The sequence below is a fragment of the Rutilus rutilus genome (assembly GCF_951802725.1).
Source record: "Rutilus rutilus genome assembly, chromosome: 7".
Taxonomy (NCBI): Eukaryota; Metazoa; Chordata; class Actinopteri; order Cypriniformes; family Leuciscidae; genus Rutilus; species Rutilus rutilus.
In genome coordinates this window covers 4,036,344-4,061,769 of record NC_140221.1, presented here as the reverse complement: position 1 = coordinate 4,061,769, position 25,426 = coordinate 4,036,344, and the positions used below count along the sequence as shown (strand labels likewise).

General features: G+C 36.7%; 1 protein-coding gene across 14 annotated transcripts in view; it reads left to right on the top strand.

The window, feature by feature from the left end:
- Positions 1–2,618: 2,618 nt before the first annotated feature.
- Positions 2,619–25,426, top strand: part of ank1a (ankyrin 1, erythrocytic a) — a 139,886-nt gene continuing 117,078 nt past the window's right edge. For 10 of the 14 annotated variants that reach the window (XM_084413708.1, XM_084413707.1, XM_084413706.1 and 7 more), the window contains exon 1: positions 2,619–2,839. In XM_084413708.1, the coding sequence (XP_084269834.1) occupies positions 2,714–2,839 (126 nt within the window). In that variant the 5' untranslated portion in view covers positions 2,619–2,713. The remainder of the gene's footprint in view (positions 2,840–25,426) is intronic. The other 4 variants (XM_084413704.1, XM_084413702.1, XM_084413692.1 and 1 more) reach the window with 1 other exon arrangement.

The following is a 25,426-nucleotide window of genomic DNA, read 5'->3' as shown; positions in this document are numbered from 1 at the left end:
TCCTTGAGGTCGATTGTTTGTTTTTTAACCTGTTTTATCTGCCAGGGGAATTTCAATTTAATGTTTAGGCTTGTTGTAAATCTTACTTGCCATGACATTTCAGTGGTCACTATCCAGTGTTGGGTAAGTTACTCTAAAAGAGTAATTAATTACTAGCTACTAATGACATCTTCAACTGTGTAATTAGATGACTGTACTAATTACTCTCTCTAAAAGTATTGCATTTATTAATAATTAATTTCTAAACCCCATATCAACCTCAACCAGTTGAACTGCACTTTTAATTCTTTCAAACAAACAATTGCATAAATTAACAGTTAATATAAGGTCATAAGAGTTTTGTGCATAATAATTATAAAAGAATGAACAAACTGCTGTTTTTAACATGTTTTAGAAGTTCAGCATGTCACCTTATTAGTGCATGCAAATGTATTTCATGTCAATTATCCATATTTATGTTCAATACTGTGCACGAGGAAAGAAATCGAGGTGTAGATATGTACCTGATTTTGCCAAGACATGTTCCTGGATCAACAAACTTTGTTTGAAAACAACATTCTGGACCGAAAATGTAGTCCTAACCCCTAAACCTAACCCTACCCATAAGTTATCCCTAAAATCAGAGGGAAATGATAGGTGAATAACACTGTTGTAGAAGCACACAACCCTAAAATGGACAGAAACTGTGAACTTGTCCCACAAATCTGATTGGTTGATTGGAATGTTGTTTCAGAATCAACAAAGATGTCGATCCAGGAACACGTTGTACTCGGTGAAATCACGTTCACCTCCTCTGGTGTGTCTAAATGACATTTGGTTTTGCGTTTTCAAAATTCCTTTATTTACAAGCTTTGAACATTTGGAAGGGGGTGTGTGTGTGTGTCATTAAAGCCTGTTTTTGCTTGCGTCCGCAAGATTGCAGTAGGATTGGAGAGAGATGTAGAGCTATTTTATGGGAGAGAGAGAGAAAGAGAAAAGAAAGAACAGGTGCACGCTTTCCAGGATACACACTGCAGATGCTGTCTGAAATCGAAAAACAAAAGAAGCTCCCTCCCCCCGCTCGACTATCCCAAAGGAAACCTTTCCACTAACAGCTCTGTGTCCCGGTCCTGCACGGTTTTGTTCCATTTCTGTACAAAATGTCCCTGTTTGCACACACATACACAAATCCTGTATCCATCTCCACATGGTTCCTTCTCGCTGCATTATTGGATAAAGGGAGGGGGCTGAGGAATGAGGGAGCGTTCTTTTAAATGAGCGTTTTAAACATGCTTTATTTTAAGAGACTGTGGAGTGAAGAGCAGGACGGCTTCAATGCCTACAGTATTAATCATGCCAGGTCCGTTTTACTATTCGCATGCAATACTTATTGTTTCAGAACAACTTTACAGAAAATAGTGACACTAAAGAAACCGAAACAGTGGAGACTGACGAGAAAAGATATTTAAGTACACTGTCAGAAATAGGGGTACAGTAAGAGTCCATTTCTGTCCCCCAAAGTACAATCTACACTAACGTACTCATAGGGCTTATTATTGGACCTCAAGGTACATATATGTACCTTTTTGAGGGTCAAAAAGCATTAAAAGGTACATATATGTACCGTTTCTTTTAAAGGTTAAGGTACAATATTGTACCCTTGAGGGTACAGCCCCAGTGACAAGCTATTGTACCCCTAAAGGTACAATTATGTACTTTATTTTCTGAGACTGTTGATGAAGAAGAAACCTTGGAAGGAACCAGAATCAGCCGGAGGAGCCAATCCTCTGACCAGGCACATATTAAAATAAATCTCCATATGTCACAATTTTATTTAGTTACGTAATATGCACCAAACAGGTTCACTCTTAAAAACAAAGGTCCTTTATTGGTTCCATGAGGCATCCATGGAAACTTTCCCTTGCAAAAAAAAAAACAACCTTTTTGTAGTGGAAAAGCTCCTTTAGATTAATAAATGATATTCACGTGTTTCTTTAAAGAACTGTTCACTGAAAGGTTCTTTGGGGAACCAAAAATGGTTCTTCTATCTTACTGCAAACCCCCCTTCAAACCTTAACTTGTGTATGAAATCATTTCTCAAATGATGTTAGGTTGAAGTATTCAGTTCAATTGTAAAAGTCCATACCAAACCCACGGTGTCCTGTGTCGCTGGTAATGCCATATGGGTTTTCTGCTGTCAGAATTGATTTATGAAGGTCCCAAAAATGGATGCAGCCCAAAGCCCACCAAAATACTTCCATAACGTGTTTGTCATAATATTTTTTTTGTTAATTGCTTCAGATAGGACACCAAGCAGAGAGAAGGTGCATGTATGAGGAGTGCAGGTTGTATCCACAAGAGGAGTGGCGAGAGAGTGAGAGATCGACATAGAAAAGACTCAAGAGAATACTGGCGATAGAGAAAGAGAGAGAGAGAGAGAGAGAGAGAGAGAGAGAGAGAGAGAGAGAGAGAGAGAGAGAGAGAGAGAGAGAGAGAGAGGTGCGCAGTGCTGCAGCAGTTTCCCTCTCAATGAAGCCTTCTCAGGTCTGTCTGCCTGACTAACTAGTGCTGCAGCGGAGGAGAGAGGGAGACGGGACACACACACTCTCACACACACTCAGTCCAGTGCTGCAGGACTGCATGAGAGGAACACAGACCACATCCACACCAGCATCAGCATCAGCTTCATCCATCAGCGGAGCTACAGAGACATCCAGAGCCTGTCAACGCCACTATGGCACAAGCCGCCAAACATCTGCGCAAGAACAAGGATTTAGAGGCTCTCGCCGAACAAGAGAGGAAGGAGAAAGAGGAGGAGAAGGCGAAGAAAAGGAGCCGCTCGCGGGATAAAAAGCGCAAGGTAGGGAAGAGAGATAAGTTGACAGCAGAAGGAAGGGAGGGGGACAGCAGAACGGGTTTAATGCTGGGATAGAAGCATAACACACACGTCCACTGCTGTTAACACGTGCATGCACAGGTGAGGAGAAGCACGCCGAGATCGACTGACTAAGAGTCTGTCATGATGGTAATCACATGGGAGATTATATTTTGTATATTGTCACAGAAAAAAAAATATTGCAGTGAATTTAAAATACATTTAGGCTATATTAAATAATTGAAACTGTATTTATTCTATACACACTGTTGGAAGGTGCAGATATGTCATTTATCTCTACAACAACAGAACCTCACTGCTGAGAAAAGCATCACTTCAGTCTTGCGAGAGTTTGAATGAAGCCTACATATATTTCTATAACACTGTTTCCCTCAAACAAGAGAGAGAAATAACTCTAAAAGTCAGCTGTTATAATTGCATATGTAGATAGGCTATTGTATTTTGTGCGTGTAGTATGAACACAAACATTTTATTGAAATTAATATAATTAATTTAACTGCATTTAAACACATTGCATCGTTCAAATCTGTAATGGGCTGGAAAAAAGCAAAAAAGGTGCAATAATGTATCAGTTGTGTGCCATATCTACAAATTACTAAAATTCTATTCACTGTAAGTATAACAGAAAAAGCAGAGGTGCTGATAAGTAAGTTTTAAGCTTTAGTACACACACATACAGTCTTGTTCAGATGAGCAAAACCAGTCTATTTTATCAACCACATGCGTATCGAAACAAAGGATTGCAAGTTTTCTCTCCTAAAATCAAACAGAGATGCATTTTAGACTGGTGTGCTTGCAAAAGACGTTTATGTCAGTAAGGGTTTGTTGCACTTTCTTTCTGCTGGTGTGCATGGAGCTCTAACACTTATAGACCATTTTCACTGCAGAGTTTCATATTACAGCACCTTGCTGAGAAGTGCAGTGGGTATCAGTGATCTCTCTTCCTCCTGTTTGTTTTCTCCATGCGTTCAATGTAGAAAGCACTTCTTTGGCTGTCGGCTTGATTGCCAGTTTCAAAATGAGCTCTTCTATAGGCCGAGTGATATAGGAGCTCTTCCTCCTCGTTTAATACGTCATCTCTTGATAACTGATTGTTGTTTTAGCTTTTTATGAATTTCAGCCACGTATAACCACACAGCCATTCTTATGTTTGTATAGAACGCAGTGTCGAGTGTCTGAATTCCTGCGGTGGATAGTTTTGTTTCTGCCACACTGCATCATTTCAATATTTATTAGGTGTATCTCGTATCAACTCTGAGTCATAGGATGCTTTAAAAGTCATTTTGAATAGCAGAAATCAAATGCAAGCACTTCAAAACGGCTGTTAGTGGGTCGTCTCCCTTCAAAATGAAGTTTTAACAGCAACTCACGAGGATTGTGCTGTGGGCAATGCTTGAACATGTACAGTTTTTGTGTTACGTACATAACTTTCCAGCAAATTCTTCTTAAATATAAGGCTTTTGAAAACCTCTGCACTATTCTTTCTCACACTCACTGGATTGCTCACACTTCCATTGTGGATAAAGTCACAATTCTTGCTTAAAAGTTGTGATTGATGTATTTGTGGAGGCTTGTCTGATGCAGCAACTGCGACGATACTGAGACTGAGAGAAACGGCTTCAAAGGGTTTTCTAATGTCAATTTTCACGCTGTTATCTCTTAATCTGAGCATAGTTCAGCCAAACCCCTCAGTTACAGGAGATATATAGTTGTCGAAGTGCAATTTAACTGCCTTTTACCTTTGCCAGGCTTTGTGCAGTTTGCTATAACATTGTGATTTGAAAACCTCTGAGGAAACAAACATTCTCTCATATACTCTCTCTTTTTCTTACACAAATACACACATATATGCATTCACTTGTGTTTAAAGCTGGTCTTGTTCTTTAAAGCTGGCAGTCCATGCTCCTTAAGAAGGATTTATATGCTAAAGGAGAATTATTGCTTTGTGCTTCCCTTGGGCAAGACATTTTCACCATCTATTTGTCTTGTCTATCACTGTATACACTGTACCTCTTTAATTCTTCCAGCAATGGTGCATATTTTATTGCAACATGTACAATACACACACAGAAAATTTGAAATGTAATGCGGTATTATTGTGAAAATTTCCAATAGATTATTATGTTTTTTTACATCTAATGCAAACATGCATGTTTTTTTGTTTTAACATTATATTCATGTTTTTCTTTGTGGTTTAGAGAGACAAATGTGTAAGTGTTGAAATCAAAATGCTGACAGTGCTATTTATTATTATTTCATTTGTTGATGCAACTTCTTTATGAACTACTGTGGTTAAGTCCAGCTTCTCATATTGTGGCTCACATTTCATTTTTGACAGTTGCCAGCTAACAATTAACTTTATAGAACTTTAGGATTGTAAATGATGGATGAAGTCGGATGTTGCATCGGGCTGTGCATTGGTGCACATTGCTGTATGTGCAATGTTCAGTGGGTTTTTGCAGGCTGCCGTTATCAGTGTTACAAACATATGGTGTTTCTGTTTGACCAAACTCTTGTTGTAAACTTCTAGTGAACATTGGAGTCAATTTTCCAATAGAAACAAGCTTTTTGGTAAACTGTTTGCAGCAGAGTTGCCACAAATGTAGCATATGTTTGCAATAATGCTGTAAAATCAATTAATCGCTAACATAAAAGTTTTTGTTTACAAAATATATGTGTGTGTGTATATATATATATATATATATATATATATATTATATATATATATATTTTTATATATGTCTGTGTGTATACTATATATATATATATATATATATATATATTATGTAAACAAAAGCTTTTATGTTAGATGTGATTAATTGCGATTAATCGATTTGACATGACTTTAAAATTTTATTTTATTGCTTTTGGAACAGATCCAGCTTGAATAACCTGTTAAATAAACTGTTGTTTTCATGGTTACATTCTTGCACACATACAGTAGTTAATGCTTGCTGACACATGATGTGTGTACATTTCTGTGCACCAAAAACAATGACTTTCAAAGAGATTTCTCAGTCTGATTGTTTAAAAGGCAAGTCAAAATGATTTGTAGAGTGCCTTTTATAATACACACAATTTCAAGGCAGATTTATAGAAAGTCATACTGTTATGTCTATAATGCCTTAAATGCGGTATATGTAGAATTCAGAAACCCTTGTCATTAGCGACACCTGTGGCCGTAAAGTGAATTGCAGCCAGCTCAGTACTGCTCGTGCACATGTAACGTGAGAAGAGACGCAACGTGATTCAAGGCCCCGATGAATTCACAGGGAATTTCTTCGATTATTAAAAGAAGTAAAAAGACGTTGTAAATAACTTTGCAGTGATATACTTTTAAAGATGTGGATATGTTTGCATCAGCTCTGGGATTCACCGGCATTATGTCAACAGATGAGGTAATTCATGAAAATTACACTGATAGTTTGATAAGGCCTATTTCACAACCTATGAAATAGGGAAATGTCTCGTTTTTTTAAGTTTCGTTACAAGCTGTTGACACATTGGCAAATAAAAAGGAGATTAATAGGCCCTACATGAAAAATATTACAAAAATACTTTTCCCCTTTGAAAGTCCCCATGAAATCAAAATGTAATTTTTTTGGCTTGTATGAATATATTCACAAAAGCCATAAAATATGTTGGCCTTGCTGTTATCTATAAGCTAGTGTGCTCCAAAACAATGACAACATTTGCATTTAGAAAATATATGCATTCAAAACTTACAGTCTCTCACTTTCACCAATATGGATCAATGATTTTGATGACATCACTCTGCACTTCAGCTTCTCATCATATTTTCTGTCCAATCAAATGCTAGAATCTGAAGCCCCGCCCCCTGTGCTGCTGAAATCAGTCACTTGTTCCACATTTACTGTTTTCTACATGGTGAATGGCACATAGTGCACTATATATGGGCTAGGGAACGATTCAGACAGTGTAAATATGCTTTCCATTGGGGCGAATGACGTTTGTTTTTACGTTAGTGTCACGCGAACCGCTGCAGCTCCAGTCCAGAGACACGATATACAGAGCGGATCAAATATGCGAGTCGGCGCAGATCCAGAAAATGTATCGGATTCATTTGAGTTCTGCACAGAATGCTGTATTTTAAAGCGATATGGAGGAGATTAGGAGGAAACTGCGGCTTTATCGAGCTCAACGGCTCTGGCTGAGCTGTGATATAAACTAAACGCTATTGGCTATTTTAAAAAGGGGCGGAGCCTATCGGTATGTCCCGCCCTGTCTTCCTGTTTCAGTGGAAATTAGGTCAACATATGGTTGTGCGTTTCAAAGCACTTTAGTGGGCCTTTAATAGGGTGACCATACGTCCTCTTTTTCCTGGACAAGTCCGGCCGGGATTTCGAGATTGCCCAAAATGTCCGGGATTCGGCTTTTGCTTTCTACAGTCGCCATTCATTAGGTTTACATTATTACATTATTTGACATTGACACGTACGTACCAGCTTTGCAGGTCATGCATTCTGCTTCACACGGATCCCGAACGAGACAAAAACACAGGAATTTTCTTAGCAATGCTAAAAGGCACATCAACCGATCACTTGTTTAGCGTTCATGTAAACACTACATTCAAATTCACCAATCAGAATGAATTCAGTCCGATTGAAACAAAAGGTGTGCATGTAAACATAATGAATGGCGACTGTAGAAAGCAAAAGCTGAATCCAGGACATTTTGGGCGATCTCGAAATCCCGGCCGGACATGTCCGGGAAAAAGAGGACTTATGGTCACCTTAATGAATGAATGAATGAATGCTTTATTTCGGACATAAACATAAAACAAGTAACAAAGAAAGTAAACTGAAAAATAAAAAAGACAAACAAACCAACAATTAATGATAATAATATGAAACCAACATGTCCGAAAAGGAGTAGGATGAAGCATAAGCTTATTAAAACCTACCCCTTCTCCACTATTCAAGAAACAATCAGTTTTCCCTAATAAACATATTTACATAATACCTATCTACAAAAAATAGAAAATAAATAAATTAAGCAAACACATACATAAATTATTTACAAAAACACCCAATTGCTAACTCCCTTCCTCCTCCCTGTACCTTGTGAAAACCATGTGTTTATACTGCTTCTTAAACTGGATCATGCTTGGACATCGCTTAAGCTCCACACCTAGACTGTTCCACAACCTCACTCCACAAAAACCTTTTATAGTTGTACGTGCCCGCTGATGTTTTAAATTAAACTCCCCTCTCAAGTTATAACCCCCCTCTCTGTTAAAAAACAATTTTTGAATATTTCCCGGAAGTTTATTATGTATTGCTTTGTACATGATTTGTGCTGTTTGAAAATGAACCAGGTCAATTAATTTTAATGTTTTTGATTTTAAGAAAAGTAAATTTGTGTGCTCTCTGTAACCAGTATTATGTATTATTCTTATGGCTCTTTTCTGCAATATAAATAGTGATTGTATTGAACATTTATAAGTATTGCCCCATACCTCTGCACCATACTGTAAATATGGTAAAACCAATGAACAGTAGAGAATGTGGAGTGATTTGTGTTCCAGAATATGTCTTGCTTTACTAAGAACAGAAATACTCCTTGACAATTTGCTGTAAACATATTTTATATGTGACTTCCAGTTTATTTTGTCATCAATTATTACCCCAAGAAACTTATTTTCATTTACTCTTTCAATGCTCACCCCATCTATTTGTAACTGTACCTGTGTATTCTTATTACAATTACTGAATAATATGAATTTGGTTTTACTTAAGTTTATTGATAATTTGTTTCTATCAAACCACATTTTCATTTTGCACATTTCAGTAGTAATCCTCACCAGTAGTTCATGCAAATCTCCCCCAGAACAGAAAATACTAGTGTCATCTGCAAATAATACTATTTTTAATGTTTTTGAACCTTCTAATGTTTTTGAACCTTACCTTTAACATGAAGCAAATTTTAGCTAGTAGTGCTCACTGCAGAGTCAAATGACATCCAGCTCCACCTCTCTGGACGTCTAATGGGTGGAGGGATAGAGTTATGTGTAAATTTCTGTGCACCTAACCTAAAACAATGACTTTCGAGAGATTTGACTCAAAAGTCAAGTCAAAATTATTTGTATAGTGCCTTTCATAATGTCTTGAGTAGCAGATATATCAGTGCCACAGTGCTTCGGCACACCTGAGCGTTTGAATGTAATTAGAAGATGTAAAATAGAGTTAAAATATATAAAAACACTCTCAAACAGGTAACCCCACCCTAAACTTACACGATTGGTTGAGTTAAAAAGTGACATTTGGACAGTTTAAATAAACAGAGCAAAGCTTTGAAAGTGCCATAGGGTCACAGCATTCACACTGTTTAGGACCCCGTCAAGCTATAAATAACATACTCATAGTTGTCTTTGCACAATAAACTGGGATCAGTCATTTATTTTGCTTTTAAATAAAATACACACTTTATCTAATCACACTAACAAATTAAAAGGATACTTCACTGCATTAAGCTTTGTATCAGTGGAAACCCGGTAGTATTTTCGAACTCCCTCATGTCCCCCTGAGACGAGAGATTTCTGTATTGTGTGTCTGGAAAAAAACCTCAGATGACGCAAAAATGACGCAAAAAGGGGGATCTCACGATAAAACGCCGTCTTTTCAGTTTCGAGTCGACTAGTAGCCTAGCTGTATCATTTCTCCCGATACTGCCCTCTGTAACCGGTGGGCGTGGCTTGGGAATGGCCTCGTAGGGCAGCGAAGCAAGTGCATTCTGGGAGTTGTAGTCTTTCATCCACATGAGCCAAAAATACATTTTCTGGCTTTTCTCAGTCTAGAAGGCACCAACTTCTAAAATTATTTCACATTTCTACTACATAAATGACCCAATTTAAATACACATTCATCTTTCCAGCGGTGAAATATCTCTTTAACCGAAAGAGTGGGCGTAATGAAAATGTCCATGAAAAAAATTGCAACTCAAGTCATCAGCTCAAGTTTAAGTGTAGTCCCTAGTGTTCTTATATTTGCCAGGCAAGTCACCTTTTACATCTTAAAAGATTTTGAACTTTTTTTTTTTTTTACTGATTATTTAGATTGCACTTAGCCTCGTTTCAGTTTTCTCAGCCCTTTTATGGAGATTTACTGTGCATTTGATCATGAACTGAAACGTGTTTTATCAACACATAAATAAATGAACGAAACTTGATATTTCCTATAGCACTTCATAGTGTGCAGTGCTCTCATGCCACTGAAAAAGACCATTCCAGGAGTCCTCGTTGCTGAGCTAAGCATCCCGATCATCAATTCTCGAGCAGATAATGCTTACTGCAGCTGATGGACTTGTCAATAATATGTAGCTTAAATCCTACATCATGTGCTGCTTATCATGGTATCTGGATAGATGGGATGGATGCATGGACAGATGATAATTAATTAATTCACCCGACTTCTTCACTGGAATAGATCACATACACAGTGCTGACTGTATTGATGGGTGAAGGTATGTGATTTAACTATATATTGCTTAATGTCATGCTAAGTACATAAAACCTCATATGGTGTGACAGGGTTTTCTTGTCACACCATATGATTATTTTGTCACACAATATGATATGAACTGCATTTAAATACATAAATAATGCTCTTAGATACATATTTTATAGCTAATAGTTAAGTTTAGAATATTTCCTCCCTTTAACACATTTTGATACTATATTATTCACACGTTTAATATCTATACACCAACTCAATTTGGTGAATTCTACTTCCCTACTATCCCATTTTCAAACTGAATCCATGTTAAACTACAGCATTTTGTCACTCAAATGTTTCCCTTTTTTATTTATTTTTGAGGTAGATTTCAGTAGATGGCGAGATATGGCGAATACAGAAAGAACAAGGAAATAATACATCATTAGCTTGCTGTTCGGTCATTGTTTTACTCATCCTCATCCTCATTTTGAAATTAATTTATGCATTAAATAAATAAAAAAAAATCAATTATTTACTAAAGATTATTAGAATTCATGTAGTTAATATTCAGCAGATTAAAATAAAAAGTGCAACATCAAATGAATACATGCAAGTGGATTAATTAATGTGTTATAAACATATGATTCTTTGCTACTTTGAGTAGAACTCAGTGTTTTTAACAATTTTGTGATTTTTCCTGTTACTGAAACAATGATTCATACAGATTTTTGCATACAGATTGTTGTGTGGGGTGACATCATATGGCGTGACACCATGTCATTTGGTGTGACATTCAGAATTTTGAAAGAAATTAAATCTTTTTGGTTATTAATCATAAAATCATCAGTGTGACAGATGGGGAATAGTGCCAGCAAAGGTTACAAGCATTTTGGTACTTTTATAACAAGGTATTCCCAAATTAATTTGAAGCATATTGAAAGATTACGATTAAACGTCTTTCTATGAGTGTTGATAAAGTAAAATAATGCAAAATGTAACATATTTGCACATAAGAAATGCTATACTTTTATATAGTAATGATAAAGAATCAGGATAAATTGACTTACATTATCACATTATACCCCTTTTTAATTTAATACACAATAACATTCATGTCACACCATATGACAATTTTAGTCACTAAGACAGTAAACTAGTGAATAAATGTAAATTTCAGGACAAAATCTACAAGCCCACATATATATTTGGAAATATAAGAGTTGGTAGAATATAACCAAATGAGTTCCATGATTTACATTTGAGATTTTATTTTATTTTTTACTTTTTTTTAGCCAGATATGTCAACCACCCAAATACAGATTCAGAGAGTAGGTAAAAATTGACTGTGAAAAGTCAACAATGTAGTACACAAAAAGAAAATTATATTTGTATTCATAAAGTCCATTTATTTTTGCACCAATGCGTTACATGTAAACTGAATATGCAGTTGCTTGTTCATTTTTACACACTCTATTATGTCTTTCTAGAGTATATCGTTACATATCTTCCTATTGCTTTTCCATGACAAGAATTTTTAGTTTAGAAAAAAGTACTGTAAAAATACAAATGTATTCATGATGTTCCTCCATGTTCAAAAATGGTGGTGATTGTGCTGTCAGCAAACCATTTACGCAGACAAAACTGACATTCTTGTACAGTAAAGAAAGCAGTTGGAGTCAACAAAAAAACATGAAACTTGTATATAACAAATATTTCCATGGTGAAAAAGCATCTAAGTATTTTGACCAGTGTGGCTCACATGATGACAAAAACACTTTTTATTTTGGTGGCTTCGGCCAATTAACACACATTAACTAGGTTTTGAAGCATGAATTAAATGTGTTTGGGTGAGTTACTACGTTTTGCAGACATGCCATAGAGTTCTGATGTTCCAGCAAAGAGTTGTGAACCTTGAACTCACAGTTCAGAGAATGTTAAGACTGTTTAGAAAAATGTGCCTAAGCGATTGAGAAAAACTCTAAAATATATTGACCATCTGAATCTATCCATTTCATCAACAAATAGAAAAATCAGCCAGCTATTTATTGTATCGTGAATTATTGCCTTTACTTTTACATATTATTCAGCTATTGAAAAACTGTTTCTTTAATTACCTTGAAAAAAAAAAGATTAATAAGACCTTTGTCATGTCATTTTATCTAAATATCAAAGATGTGCACAGTGAAACGCAGATGTTCAGGAAAGTGTTGTGGTGAGTTTTTTTAAGCCATCTAGTGATATAGAGGAGAATAAAATCAAATGTGCCTTTTACCCTTGGTGTGCCTTTAGCCCTGTTACACCCTTCTACAAATTCTGGCATACTACTCATTTCACATAGGCCTACTGTTTTTAACCTACTACATATTGTAGGAAATCCACATATATGTGTGATGTGTTTGCATGTTTTAGTACATTATTATGTTGAAAGGCCCACTTAAAGGGTTAGTTCACCCAAAAATGAAAATACTGTCATTAATTACTCACCTTCATATCGTTCCAAACCTGTAAGACTTTCATTCTTCTTCAGGACACAAATGAAGATTTTTTTAACGAAATCTGAGTTTCATTAAAAGAGGGAATTTCTGTCCCTCCATTGACAGCTACGCAACTACCACTTTGATGCTTCAAAACGTTCATAAAGAGATCGTAAAACTAATCCATATGAATTGAGTGGTTTAGTCCAAAATTTCTGAAGAGACAAAATTTCTTTATATGCTGAACAGATTGAATTTAGGCTTTTATTCACATTTAAACATTGATCAGCGAACATTTACAGAAGCTCAACCGAACCTGGTTAATGTGCGTGAACAAACCTCTTGCTGAAGATCAAACGTGATGCGTAACACGAGAATGAACCTCATTGGTCAAGCAAACACGTTTGAGCTTCTGTTTACCACAACTGGTGTGTGAGTTGATGAATGTTTATATGTGAATAAAAGCCTAAATTCAATCTGTTCATCATGTAAAGCGATCGTGTCTCTTCAGAAAATTCGGACTAAACCGCTCAATTCATATGGATTAGTTTTACGATCTCTCCACCACCATGAGGTTCTTTTCACCAAACATGCCATTAAAAATTATGGCCAAGCAACTCCACTTTTGACTCATCTGTCCAGAGCACATTGATCCATAAGATCCCTTTCATCTTGTATGTATTGCATGGCAAACTGTTTTGAGAGCAGAAGCATCTTCCTTGCTGATGTCCCATATAGACCAGATCTGTGCAGTTTCTTTCTAATGGAAGTGATATAGATACTGTTTGTACTTTAGACCAGTGGTTTTCAAACTGTGGGTCGCGACCCACTTGTGGGTCGCACAGTGAGAAAAGGTGGGTCGCACAAAGGCACTTAGCTGCAGCTAAATTTACATTATGATGAGTGAAACAAAACCAGTCCGATTAATGACCAAACGACTCTTAAGTGAGTTTTAGCGCCCGCCAAAGTGAATTTTTGTCCCGCCAAAATCTTATTTGATCGGTGAGTAATTAGATGAACTGCTTGTCACAATGCATGTTTAACTGAAAGAACGTCGAGCAGAGAGAGAGACTCGGTCGCGTGCGCGCGCTCTCTCTCTCTCTCTTCGGAGCCAGGCGAAAGTGTAAACAAGACTTCACCGTCTCCAAACTAAGCGCTGTCTTGCTCTCTCTCTCCCTCGCACATATTAATCAAAATAAATCAACATGGTGGTAAAAGGTCGGAAGACCAAAGTTTCATGTGGAGTATTCGGAGATTTTTTTTCCTGAATTACTGCTGGGTGTGAATTGTGCTAAATAAGTTGCCTTATCTTCTCTGAAAAGCGTCCCAGACATTCAGCTGACATAAAACAACACTTTAATTAAACGAAAAAAAAAAAAAACTATCCAGTGATGAAATGTTTTCTGTGTTGACACAAATCTTGAATGTCCATGTCCTAACTGCTGGGATAATCACACAACGTGCACATGCACACGTCCAATTCGCGAACTAATGACTCCTTTGAACCGATTCATTTTAATGAATGGTTAAAACAACTGATCTTTCCAACGGTGAACTCAGGAGACGTCTGAATCGGTGTATAATCAGTAACACTTTACAATAAGTTTCTATTTATTACATAAATTACATAAAAAGTACAGTTTGCTTACTCAAGCTTAAGCTTTAAAATAAATAAAACCCCTTGTTTTTTTTGAAAAGCATATGAATTTTTTCCACAGAGTGCTATCAAGAATCGATAAGAGAATCGGATCGACAATCAGAATCGTCAATGGCATTATTATTATTGATAAAATCTTATCATTTCCCATCCCTATGTGAAGACGGTAAAATTATAATCAAACATTAAAGAACATTCATGGGTTTTTTTTAAGTTTTTTTTTTTAAATGAAAAGTTTAAAATATTTTGCTAACATGAGGTCTTGTCACTGTCAGTCTTTTTACATCAGTGCAAAACTAGGGTATATTAAGACCATCAGCATGCATTGATTAATCCCATGGCATGTAGAAAAAAAAAAAAAAAATGTGCGACCAAATCATGCTGGTGCGACCAACTGAGAAAGTTGGTAGCACCAGTGCAAGTGGGTCTTGAGATTGATTATACTTGTCTAGGTGGGTCCTCGAATGAAAAAGTTTGGGAACCCCTGCTTTAGACAGACAGACAGACAGATGATAGAGACAGATGATAGATAGAGATAGATAAATAAGCCCCTTTCACACAGAGATTCCGGAAAATACACGGATAAAGTGACCCGGGATTTGACCCGGGTTCATTTGATTTTGGTTCATTCACACTGCCAGTGATTTTCCGGAATCAGAGAGCGCGTTCACACACAACCCGTGTATGTCCCGGAAAGACACGTGACATCGATGTGACTTGTAATGTCTCAGCAGCGTCTTCAGTTTGCTTATGAGCTGCGAAACCACGCTTGTGCATTTATTTCTCTGATTCGATCATAAAATTGCGCATTTCGTACCGTTTCACAGCTGGCGAACGATCCCGGCTTCAGCGTCATCACTACGACACGGCATTATTACGGCTTTTGTTCACACAGCGCGCGTCCCGGGACTGAACACGGCAATGTTACTAGGTCCCCAACCCGGCATCGATCCCGGCATTAAACCCGGGTCGTGTTTGCGTTCACACAGAAGGCGTTCCAGCAATTTGCCGGCAATTTCCCAGGTTCAATGCGCTGTGTGAAAGGGGCTATAGATAGATAGATAGATAGATAGATAGATAGAAAGACATATAGATAGATAGATAGATAGATAGATAGATAGATAGATGATAGATAGATAGACAGACAGACATATAGATAGATAGATAGATAGATAGACAGACATATAGATAGATAGATAGATAGATAGATACAGGGTTCTCAAGTTTAATCAAAAGCTTGGAGTGAGATCACATGCGGTTAAGGGAGGTGCCCTAATGGAGCCCCGCCCCCGCCCCGCCCCCCAATTTTACCCATTGTTCATAATTAACCAGCACAAATTGAAATTATAACAATTGGTAAATCTGATAAATGTCAGAGCAATTTTCAAAATTACAAAAATATAACAAATTGCTCCAAACAGTTTGGAAAAACAAATCTTTTTGCATTTTGAATGTGTTTAGTTGAAATGTTATAATGATTTATTGTGTGGTGGGACATTGTGAACAAATGACATATTAGAGTATTAAGGTGTGTGTGTGTGTGTGTGTGTGTGTGTGTGTGTGTGTGTGTGTGTGTGTGTGTACACAAGAGTACACACTCCAGCTTATGAAATGTGTTTTGTGTTGTAAGTGTTTGTTGCACATTTTGATGCCTTGATAACAGGGGTAGGTTAGGGGGCTCCCACTTGAAGCACTGTGGCTCGATGCCAGACATTTAAATTAAAATATTACCCAGAGCACTCTGCTTTAATACATGTAGCCTTAATGTTACTAGAAAGACTATTAATACAGTATAATATATAAAATTATATAATATTTAAAATAAAATGAAGAAATACATCTTCATTCCTTCCCATACCCACAAACATTTCCCTTAGTTTCAGATAACGTAAGCTAGCCAAACTGTGCCAATGCTTCTGGCCTGGTAGCAAAGTAGTTGTAGAGTTTTTGAATGCATCAATAATAATGTATACGATGGGCTATATATTAAATGTTCTAGCCTAAAAATGTTAGACGAGCTTTCTTCCAACATACCTTCTCCATCACAACATGTGTTCACGATGTTGTTGTTGGTTACCTAGTAACGAACGTACGGTGGCCGAGAATGTTCCGTCAACTTCCGTGTGTTCGCACATCTATGTTGCCTAGTAACAAACGCAATCTGGCCGAGATACGTGCTGGCGGCAGGAAACTTCACTTTGTCTGCCTGCGCCTCGTATACAACGTTATATATAAAGCTTGCAGGACAACTTGGTTGACATTGCCTTTTCAGCGTGAGAAATACACGGTGTGGCGTGTGAGCGTGTGAACTGGTTGAATTGCGTGTGTCTCACGGCCAATGCGTGAGACTTGAGAACCCTGTAGATAGATAGACACACATATAGATAGATAGATTATAGATAGATAGATAGATAGATAGATAGATAGACAGACATATAGATAGATAGATAGATAGATGATAGATAGATAGACAGACAGACATATAGATAGATAGATAGATAGATAGATAGATAGATAGATAGATAGATAGATGATAGATAGATAGTTAGATGATAGATAGATAGTTAGATGATAGATAGATAGATAGATAGATAGATAGATAGATAGATAGATAGATAGATAGATAGATAGATGATAGATAGATAGATAGATAGATAGATAGATAGATAGATAGATAGATAGACATATACCGGTAGATAGATAGATGATAGATAGATAGATAGACAGACATATAGATAGATAGATTATAGATAGATAGATAGATAGATAGACAGACAGACATATAGATAGATAGATAGATAGATAGATAGATGATAGATAGATAGTTAGATGATAGATAGATAGTTAGATGATAGATAGATAGATAGATAGATAGATAGATAGATAGATAGATAGATAGATAGATAGATAGATGATAGATAGATAGATGATAGATAGATGATTGATAGATAGATAGATAGATAGATAGATAGATAGACAGACATATAGATAGATAGATAGACAGATAGATAGATAGATAGATAGATAGATAGATAGATAGATAGATAGATAGATAGATAGATAGATAGACAGACATATAGATAGATAGATAGATAGATAGACAGACATATAGATAGATAGATGATAGATAGATAGATAGACAGACATATAGATAGATAGATAGATAGATAGATAGACAGATAGATAGATAGATAGATGATAGATAGATAGATAGATAGATAGATAGATAGATAGATAGATAGATAGATAGATAGATAGATAGATAGACTCATGTTTTCTCAGTGGTGCGCAGCATCTATATATCTGTGTTCCACTGCAGTTTTCTGTCAGTGTTCCTGTGGGAGCTCGGCCTGCAGACTCATGACTCAGCACTGTGTGAATCAATCATTCATATTTACAGCGGAGGGTAGGCCTCTTTACACCTCACGTTTACCACCCGCTTTAATTGAGGGAAGGGTGTGTGTGTGTGTGTAGGTTGTGTAATTTGTATATGAATAATTGCCGGATCCAAAACAACAATTAAAACAGCATCCAACTTCAGTTTTTCCGGAACGTACAATGACGGCACTAAACGATGGAGGCACAACTAAATAAGAGCATCATTTACAAGTTTCTGCATTGGCCGTAACTACAGCGTAGTGTATTATTCTGTCACGTCGAGAGCAAATATCACTCAGTTGATCAGTGATATTCTCTCTCACCGACGATCACTGACTGATCTGTCTCCCGCTGCTCGTGTCTCCTGTTATATCAGCACAATTGTCCAGGGGTGCAGTTCAATCTTCTCTGGATCTCGTTTGATCAGAAACACCATCAGCTTTACTCGCGGATATGAAAAATGAAAATGTCTTTTTGCCTTTTTAGCAATATTAACTGATACAAACAACGGCGCTCGCTCGTTTTCACCATGTAACCACACTTGTTAAAGGGATAGTTTACCCAAAAATGTAACTTCTGTCATCATTTACTTATCCTCAAGTTGTTCAAACCTGTAGGAATTTCTGTCATCTGCTGAACACAAAAGAAGATATTTTGAAGAATATGGAAATATATTCACTGACTTCCATAGTATTTTTTTCCCACGGTTTGGTTACCGATATTCTTCAAAATGATCTTCTTTTGTGTAAGTCCAAGGCATTTGAGAATTAAAAACAATATATAAAAAGTCTTTATTTATTTAGTCATTATTTATTTATGGCTATAACACTTTAAAAACAATCTCATTTAACTGCATGCACACCGATGTGTTGCGACTAATAATCCTTCATCAGGGTGTGGAAATACATAAAACATTCATAAAATTGTGGTTTGAATACAAAGATTTGCATGGTTTTGCATATGGAAGGGCCATATAAGAAGAAAAAGCTTCTTTTTTTCATGATTGCTTATTAACAAGATTTGACTTATAAATTCAAGGAAATATTGTCAGTGAAAAACAACTTTGATCTATTCCTCTTACAAAGCTATTTTATGACATTAGTTTGTGACAGGTTTTCATGTAGGTGAACTATGCCTTTAAGAAAAGCAGCTCGCTTACTAACACACACCATCACACTGAGTCAATTAGCAATCCGAGTGTAATCAAAGCTCAGTATGACAGCTGTCAGGGGGAAATGGTTTCTCTGATTACTTGGATCAGATCTTGGCGTCACGTATGATTATTGGTTTTCTGATGCAATACTTTCTCTGGAAGGTCTTAATGCACTTCAGAATTGATCTGAGAATTATGATTCAGCTTTAATGTTAATTCACTTTTTTTATCGATATTATTACTGCACTATATTCCCCAGATGTTTGTTCCAGCTCAGTCTTTACATTACTAACCCTATGAAATATATTGTGCCTTTATATTGTCAGATGGGGGGAGTATCCTGTCATTATTTTTTGCTTCGTTATACTATTTTGTGATAGCTTTAAAAGAAATACCTCACCTTTAAATGGATGATTCCCCCAAAAATGAAAATTATGGCATCAATTCATACACATTTCAAACCCATAAAACTTTCGTTCATATTTGAAATGCAAAATGAAAACATTTTACGTTTCCGTTACACCGAATCTTGTTCATAAAAAGTTTGTAAAAGTATGTATCGAGTGCTTTAATCCAAGTCTTCTGAAGAGACACGATCACTTTATATGATAAACAGAATTAATTTAGGCTTTAATTCACATATAAATATTGATAAGCTGCGCAAATACAGGTAAATGGAAGTATATTTGAGCTTTCGATTCAGAAGACAGATTAAACCTCTCAGTTCATGGATTACTTTAACAGTGTTTTTATTAACTACTTGAAGCTTTTTTTTTTTTTATGATTATTATAAAATACATAGATTTAAGATAAGATAGCTTTAGTGTAGTGAGCTTCTTTTAGCTTGTTGTATAAAACCTTTAAAATTACGAGTAGCCCATTTTGTTGGCTTCAACAATGTTGTCTGAATCCACTTTTATATTGAACATCATGCTAATTTCACCCATGTCGTCTTGTATCCGTCTCCCCCTCAACCCCTCTGACTCCATCTGCCAGGGAATCGTAATCCCTCTTCAGAAAGGGTATTGTTTCATAAAGCTCTGCCGTAAGAACACAGAGATTAGACTGACCGAGACAGATCGTCATGGATCTGACGCTGACGGGAGACTCGCACGGTGGAGGAGGGGAGCGAACAATAAAGCTAGAATTCATCTTCAACACCTTTTTTAGTCTGACCGTGTTTGTTCAAGGTCACGATAGCTGTATTTAGAGACATTTGTGTTAATGTAAGGAAACTGGTGGCTAAAATAGTTGCTTCACTTAAAGGGATAGTTCACTTTGAAATTAATTTTTGATATGTTTTAGCTTACCTCAAGGGCATCCAAGATGTAGGTGTCTTTGTTTCCGCAGTAGTTTCAATTTTGATATTTTTAGGTCAAACCGTTCTTGTCTGTCAGTCATATAATGCAGGTCTATGGTCACTGTCTCAAAACACAAGCACAGAGTCCAAATTAAAACAATTCCCCATCATAAGTACACATTGATGGCCTAAGACACGAAACGAGCGGTTTGTGTGAGAAAACGAACAGTATTTATATCGTTGTTATCTCTTGAAAACAGCACACGTCCAAATGATCTGATGGCGCGGGCGGGTATAGATATATACATAGATGTCGCCTTGGCTACTGCAGTTCATTGGAACGAAACCGTAGCCAAGCGACATCTAGTGTATATATCTATACCCGCCCGCTGGCGGGTATAGATGTATACACTAGATGTCGCCTTCGCTACTGCAGTTCATTGGAACGAAACCGTAGCCAAGGCGACATCTATGTATATATCTATACCCGCCCGCGCCGTCAGATCATTTGGACGTGTGCTGTTTTCAAGAGATAACAACGATATAAATACTGTTCGTTTTCTCACACAAACCGCTCGTTTCGTGTCTTAGGCCATCAATGTGTTATATGACTGCATTATTTGGACTCTGTGCTTGTGTTTTGAGACAGTGACCATAGACCTGCATTATATGACTGACAGACAAGAACGGTTTGACCTAAAAATATCAAAATTGAAACTACTGCGGAAACAAAGACACCTACATCTTGGATGCCCTTGAGGTAAGCTAAAACATATCAAAAATTAATTTCAAAGTGAACTATCCCTTTAAAAAACAGAATTTCAGTTTTGACTCGAGCGCTTACTAATCATACAGCCGAATGCACTGCCATTCAAAGTATACTCTTTGTCTATTTGATTCGAACACACATGCATACTAGAACGTTTCAACCTTGTTCGGTGTCTGTGCTATTTCTCTCCAGAAGATATTACCAATTAAAAAATCTCTTAATAATCCCCTCACACAAGAGCTTGTCAACGTGACTGTCTATTGTTGTTGCATATTGTGTGTAGTTATGTGAATATGTGTATATTGTGCGGTTGTTTTTTACTGAGAAGCCCAGCTTAAAAATATGTTTAGCTAACGGTCCCATTAAGTTATGAAAACGTTATTTCTGAATGTTCTCTGAACATTCAAAACGTCCAGTTTTTTAAATGTTTTAAAACTATTTTTGGTCCCACTTTATATGAAGTGGCTTTAAGTACTATGTACTTACATCTAGAAATAAGTACAATGTACTTATTGTATTCATGTTGTATTGCAAAACTCATTGCTGCTATTGAGGTGTGACATGGGTAAGGTTAGAGACAGGTGTGGTTGTATGGGTTTAAGGGTGGGTTAAGGTGTAAAGGAAGGGTCAACAGTGTAATGTTACAGCTGTAATTACATGCAGGTATTTTTAAAATATAAGTACAATGTAAAAACATGTATGTACACAATAAGTCCATTGTATCAAATTATTAATTTCAAATGTTAGTACATAGTAGTTAAAACCCAATTTTTTTTTCTTGATTATTCTAATGTTAAAGGGATATTTCACCCAAAAATGTAAATTCTGTCATTAATTACTCGCCCTCATGTCGTTCCAAACCTGTAAGACTTTCGTTCATCATCGGAACACACATGAAGATGTTTTTGATGTCCCTCCATAGACCTCTACACAACTACCACTTTGACGCTTCAAGAAGTTCATAAAGGGATCGTGAAACTAATCCATATGAATTGAGCAGTTTAGTCAAAATTTTCTGAAGAGACTCGATCGCTTTACATGATGAACAGATTTAATTTAGGCTTTCGGGTAGCTTATTTCAGTCATGCGAGTACAGCGCTTATCTCTATCTCTTTGTAGTCTTATGCTGGTCTTATACTTCTTATAGTTTGGTTAATAAGCCATTAAGCAAAGTGTAACTCAAACCATGGCGAATAAATCTTACCAGTGCAAGCTGGTTTATGGCTTAATGGTGGCTGATTTGTTGCTGTAACTAGCTTGACCAATATTGACCTTTGTTCTGCTGGCTGGTGTAGTATTGGAAACTTTTTTCTTGTAGAGAACACATTTAATTTCTTCCATGCGGTTTCAACAAGTCTCATTCTCTAATTGAGATTTTGAATGTATCATTGGGTATGTGTATTGTAATGAGATGAGATGGAAAGGATAAATCTGACCAATTTATGATCCTAACCTTCGTCAGTAGCATTTGTTGTTGCATTAACCACAGCGCTGACCTCACATGCAACTTAATCTGACCTAATCCTGAACACTGATATAAAAAAGATTGTGCATTACCATCTGCCTATTTCCTATAAAGAAATAATATTAACAGACTCCTAAACTTGTCTCACACCTGATTTTGCCTTCTAAAATCTTCAATCCAACTGACCTCTCAGAGACATTTAATCTTTTCTGAAATAGAAAAACATTTTCTGACGCAACATTACTGAATTCTACTGAATTTTATTTAACTGTGTTTAATGCAAATGTTTACCTTTTTATCTTTTGTTCATCTTCAGTGTCTGCAATGTCCTAACGGTTATTAGTAGATTGTCAGTTATTACTTAGGTTTTATTAATAGGAATGTAAGGGAACATTTTAACTCTTTCCCTGCCAAGGTTTTCTAAAAAATAAAATAGCTGCCTGCCAGCGCCAACATTCTCGATCAGCCCACTTATTTCATTACTGAATGAATCAGCGTTTTTTAATGAATCTGTTGAATGAATGATTCGATGACAAATATACATTTTTAACAGTCTGGTGTAGCAATGTAATGGATACAATTGTTATTTGATGCGCCATGTTACTTTCAAAAGTGGGTTTTGCTTTATTTTGCTATCGTAGACACCAGCGTTTATATCTGAACTATATCCCAGTACTTCTGCGATAATTTGAATAATTGTAAGACAAAAATAAATAACAATACTGTGTGGTTGAGAAATCTGTGAAGCTGTTTCATACCTAATCATGATAACAGCTCTCTCTGGGTCAGCCAACGCAGATCTGAATGCTCCGGTATGATTTTGTCAAAGGTTTAAGTGTTTAAATCAAGATCGTGACCTTTTAAAGTATAATCGTGCAACTCTAGTTCACATGCATTTTCCTTTTTGTTGAAGTGGCAGTAGTGAATGTGTTATTGTGTATGTGTATTGTAATGAGATGAGATGGTGAGGATTAATCGGAACAATTTACGATCCTAACCTTCTTCAGTAGCATTTGTTGTTGCATCACTATGTTCTCGTCATCTCTGTCAAGAAGGCAGTATCTACCGAAATCTTTTTTTTTTTTTTTTATGTTTTGATTCATGCTATAGTGCTTTGATTTCTCCACTCACACCCCAGCCTGCCTTATCCTAACATGGTGCAAGATAATGGATTCCCTCAAGGCAAACTCGGTGCTTTCCTCTACAGCTGCTGCGTCTGCAGTGAAATTGATCTGCTGCTTGTACATGAGGTTGAGACTTAACAAATCTGCCTCCTGCTGTGTGTTAAAATATGAGCTGAACTGTCCATGTATCTTCCGTATGCTGATGTGTAGAAATAAATGAACATAGAAAACATCAAATATCATGTTATCCCCTTCAAAAATGCACAGATGCTCAAAGCGATTTCAACAGCATGATAAAGCTCAATATGTAGTTAATGCTAAATACACTTTTTATTAACATCAAAATACTCTGAACAGCAATATTCATCTTCGAAATGCATTAGGTGGTTGTACAATAATACAAGAAAATATACAATAACTAGGTTTTTATGTGTTCTGACGAAATTGTGTGCTTACCTGTGCACAATGCTGAAGTGTTCTGGGGTGTTGCCAGGGTGTTACTGTGCAGTTGCTAAGGTGTTCTGAGCATTTCTTTTTACACGTCTGATCACTTAGAAAAGAAAGGCAACAGTAAGGCAAAACTAAGTACAAATAGCAATAGATGTCATTACACTAAGTGCAAATAGAGATAGATGCTATTTAGACTATAAGTGAAAATAGCATATTTTCTTAGTGATAGATGCTATTTACACTAAGTGCAAATATCAATAGATTCTATTTACACTACAGGTGTATTTGAAATTATTCAACCCCCATTGCAAATCAGGTTTATTGGCAACATGTACAAACTTTGAGCTGTTTGCAATGAACAAATCAAACAAAAGAAATTTAAATAGCTCAACACAACAAATGTTTCTAAAAATGCAACTTTTAATGATTTCTGCAGTCTCAGAATTATTCAACCCCCTGAATAGAATCCCTCACAACAGCACAAATCTGCAAATCAGGTGTTGTCTCACTAATCAAGGGCTTCATTAGTTGCACCAGGCGTGCTTGAGCTAGAACACATGAAATATCTGAACTGGCTAAGTTTGTTGAGTGTCACGTTTGACTGCATGCTAGAAGTGGTCAAATGAATGGTCCAAAAAGTGAGGAGAGAAGATATCATCACCCGTCACAAACAAGGAACAGGATACAAAAAGATAGCGAAGGCACTAAATGTTCCTAGAGACACCGTTGGAAGCATAGTTCACAAGTTCACAGTTAAAGGAACAGTGGTTGCACTTCCTGGACGGTGCAGAAAATGGACTCTATCAACGGCTGCAACCAGATTTCTGAGAAGGCAGGTTCAGAAAACCCCTTGAGCGACTGCAAAAGACCTGCAACAGGATCAGCTGCACAGTAAGGTCTCAAATACGTACACCACTACTGACCCAAAAGCACAAGAAAAGTGGTCAATATCATATAAATAAGCCACAGAAGTTTTGGTATTCTGTTCTGTGGAGCGATGAAACAAAACTGGAACTTTTCGGCCCTATGGATCAGCAGTATGTCTGGAGGAAGAAGAATGAAGCAAATGCTGCAAAGAACACTCTGCCTACAGTTAAGCATGATGGTGCTTGGTGATGCTCTGGGGCTGCTTTGCATCCTCTGACACTGGAAACCTGCAGCGTGTGGAAGGCAAGATGGATTCATTTTTGTATATCAGCAAATCCTAGGAGAAAACGTCATGCCGTCAGTGAGGAAGCTGAAGCTTGGGCGTTAATGGACCTTCCAACAGAACAATGATCTCAAGCATGCCTCAAATCCCACCGAGGCTTGGTTTCAGAAGAAGACC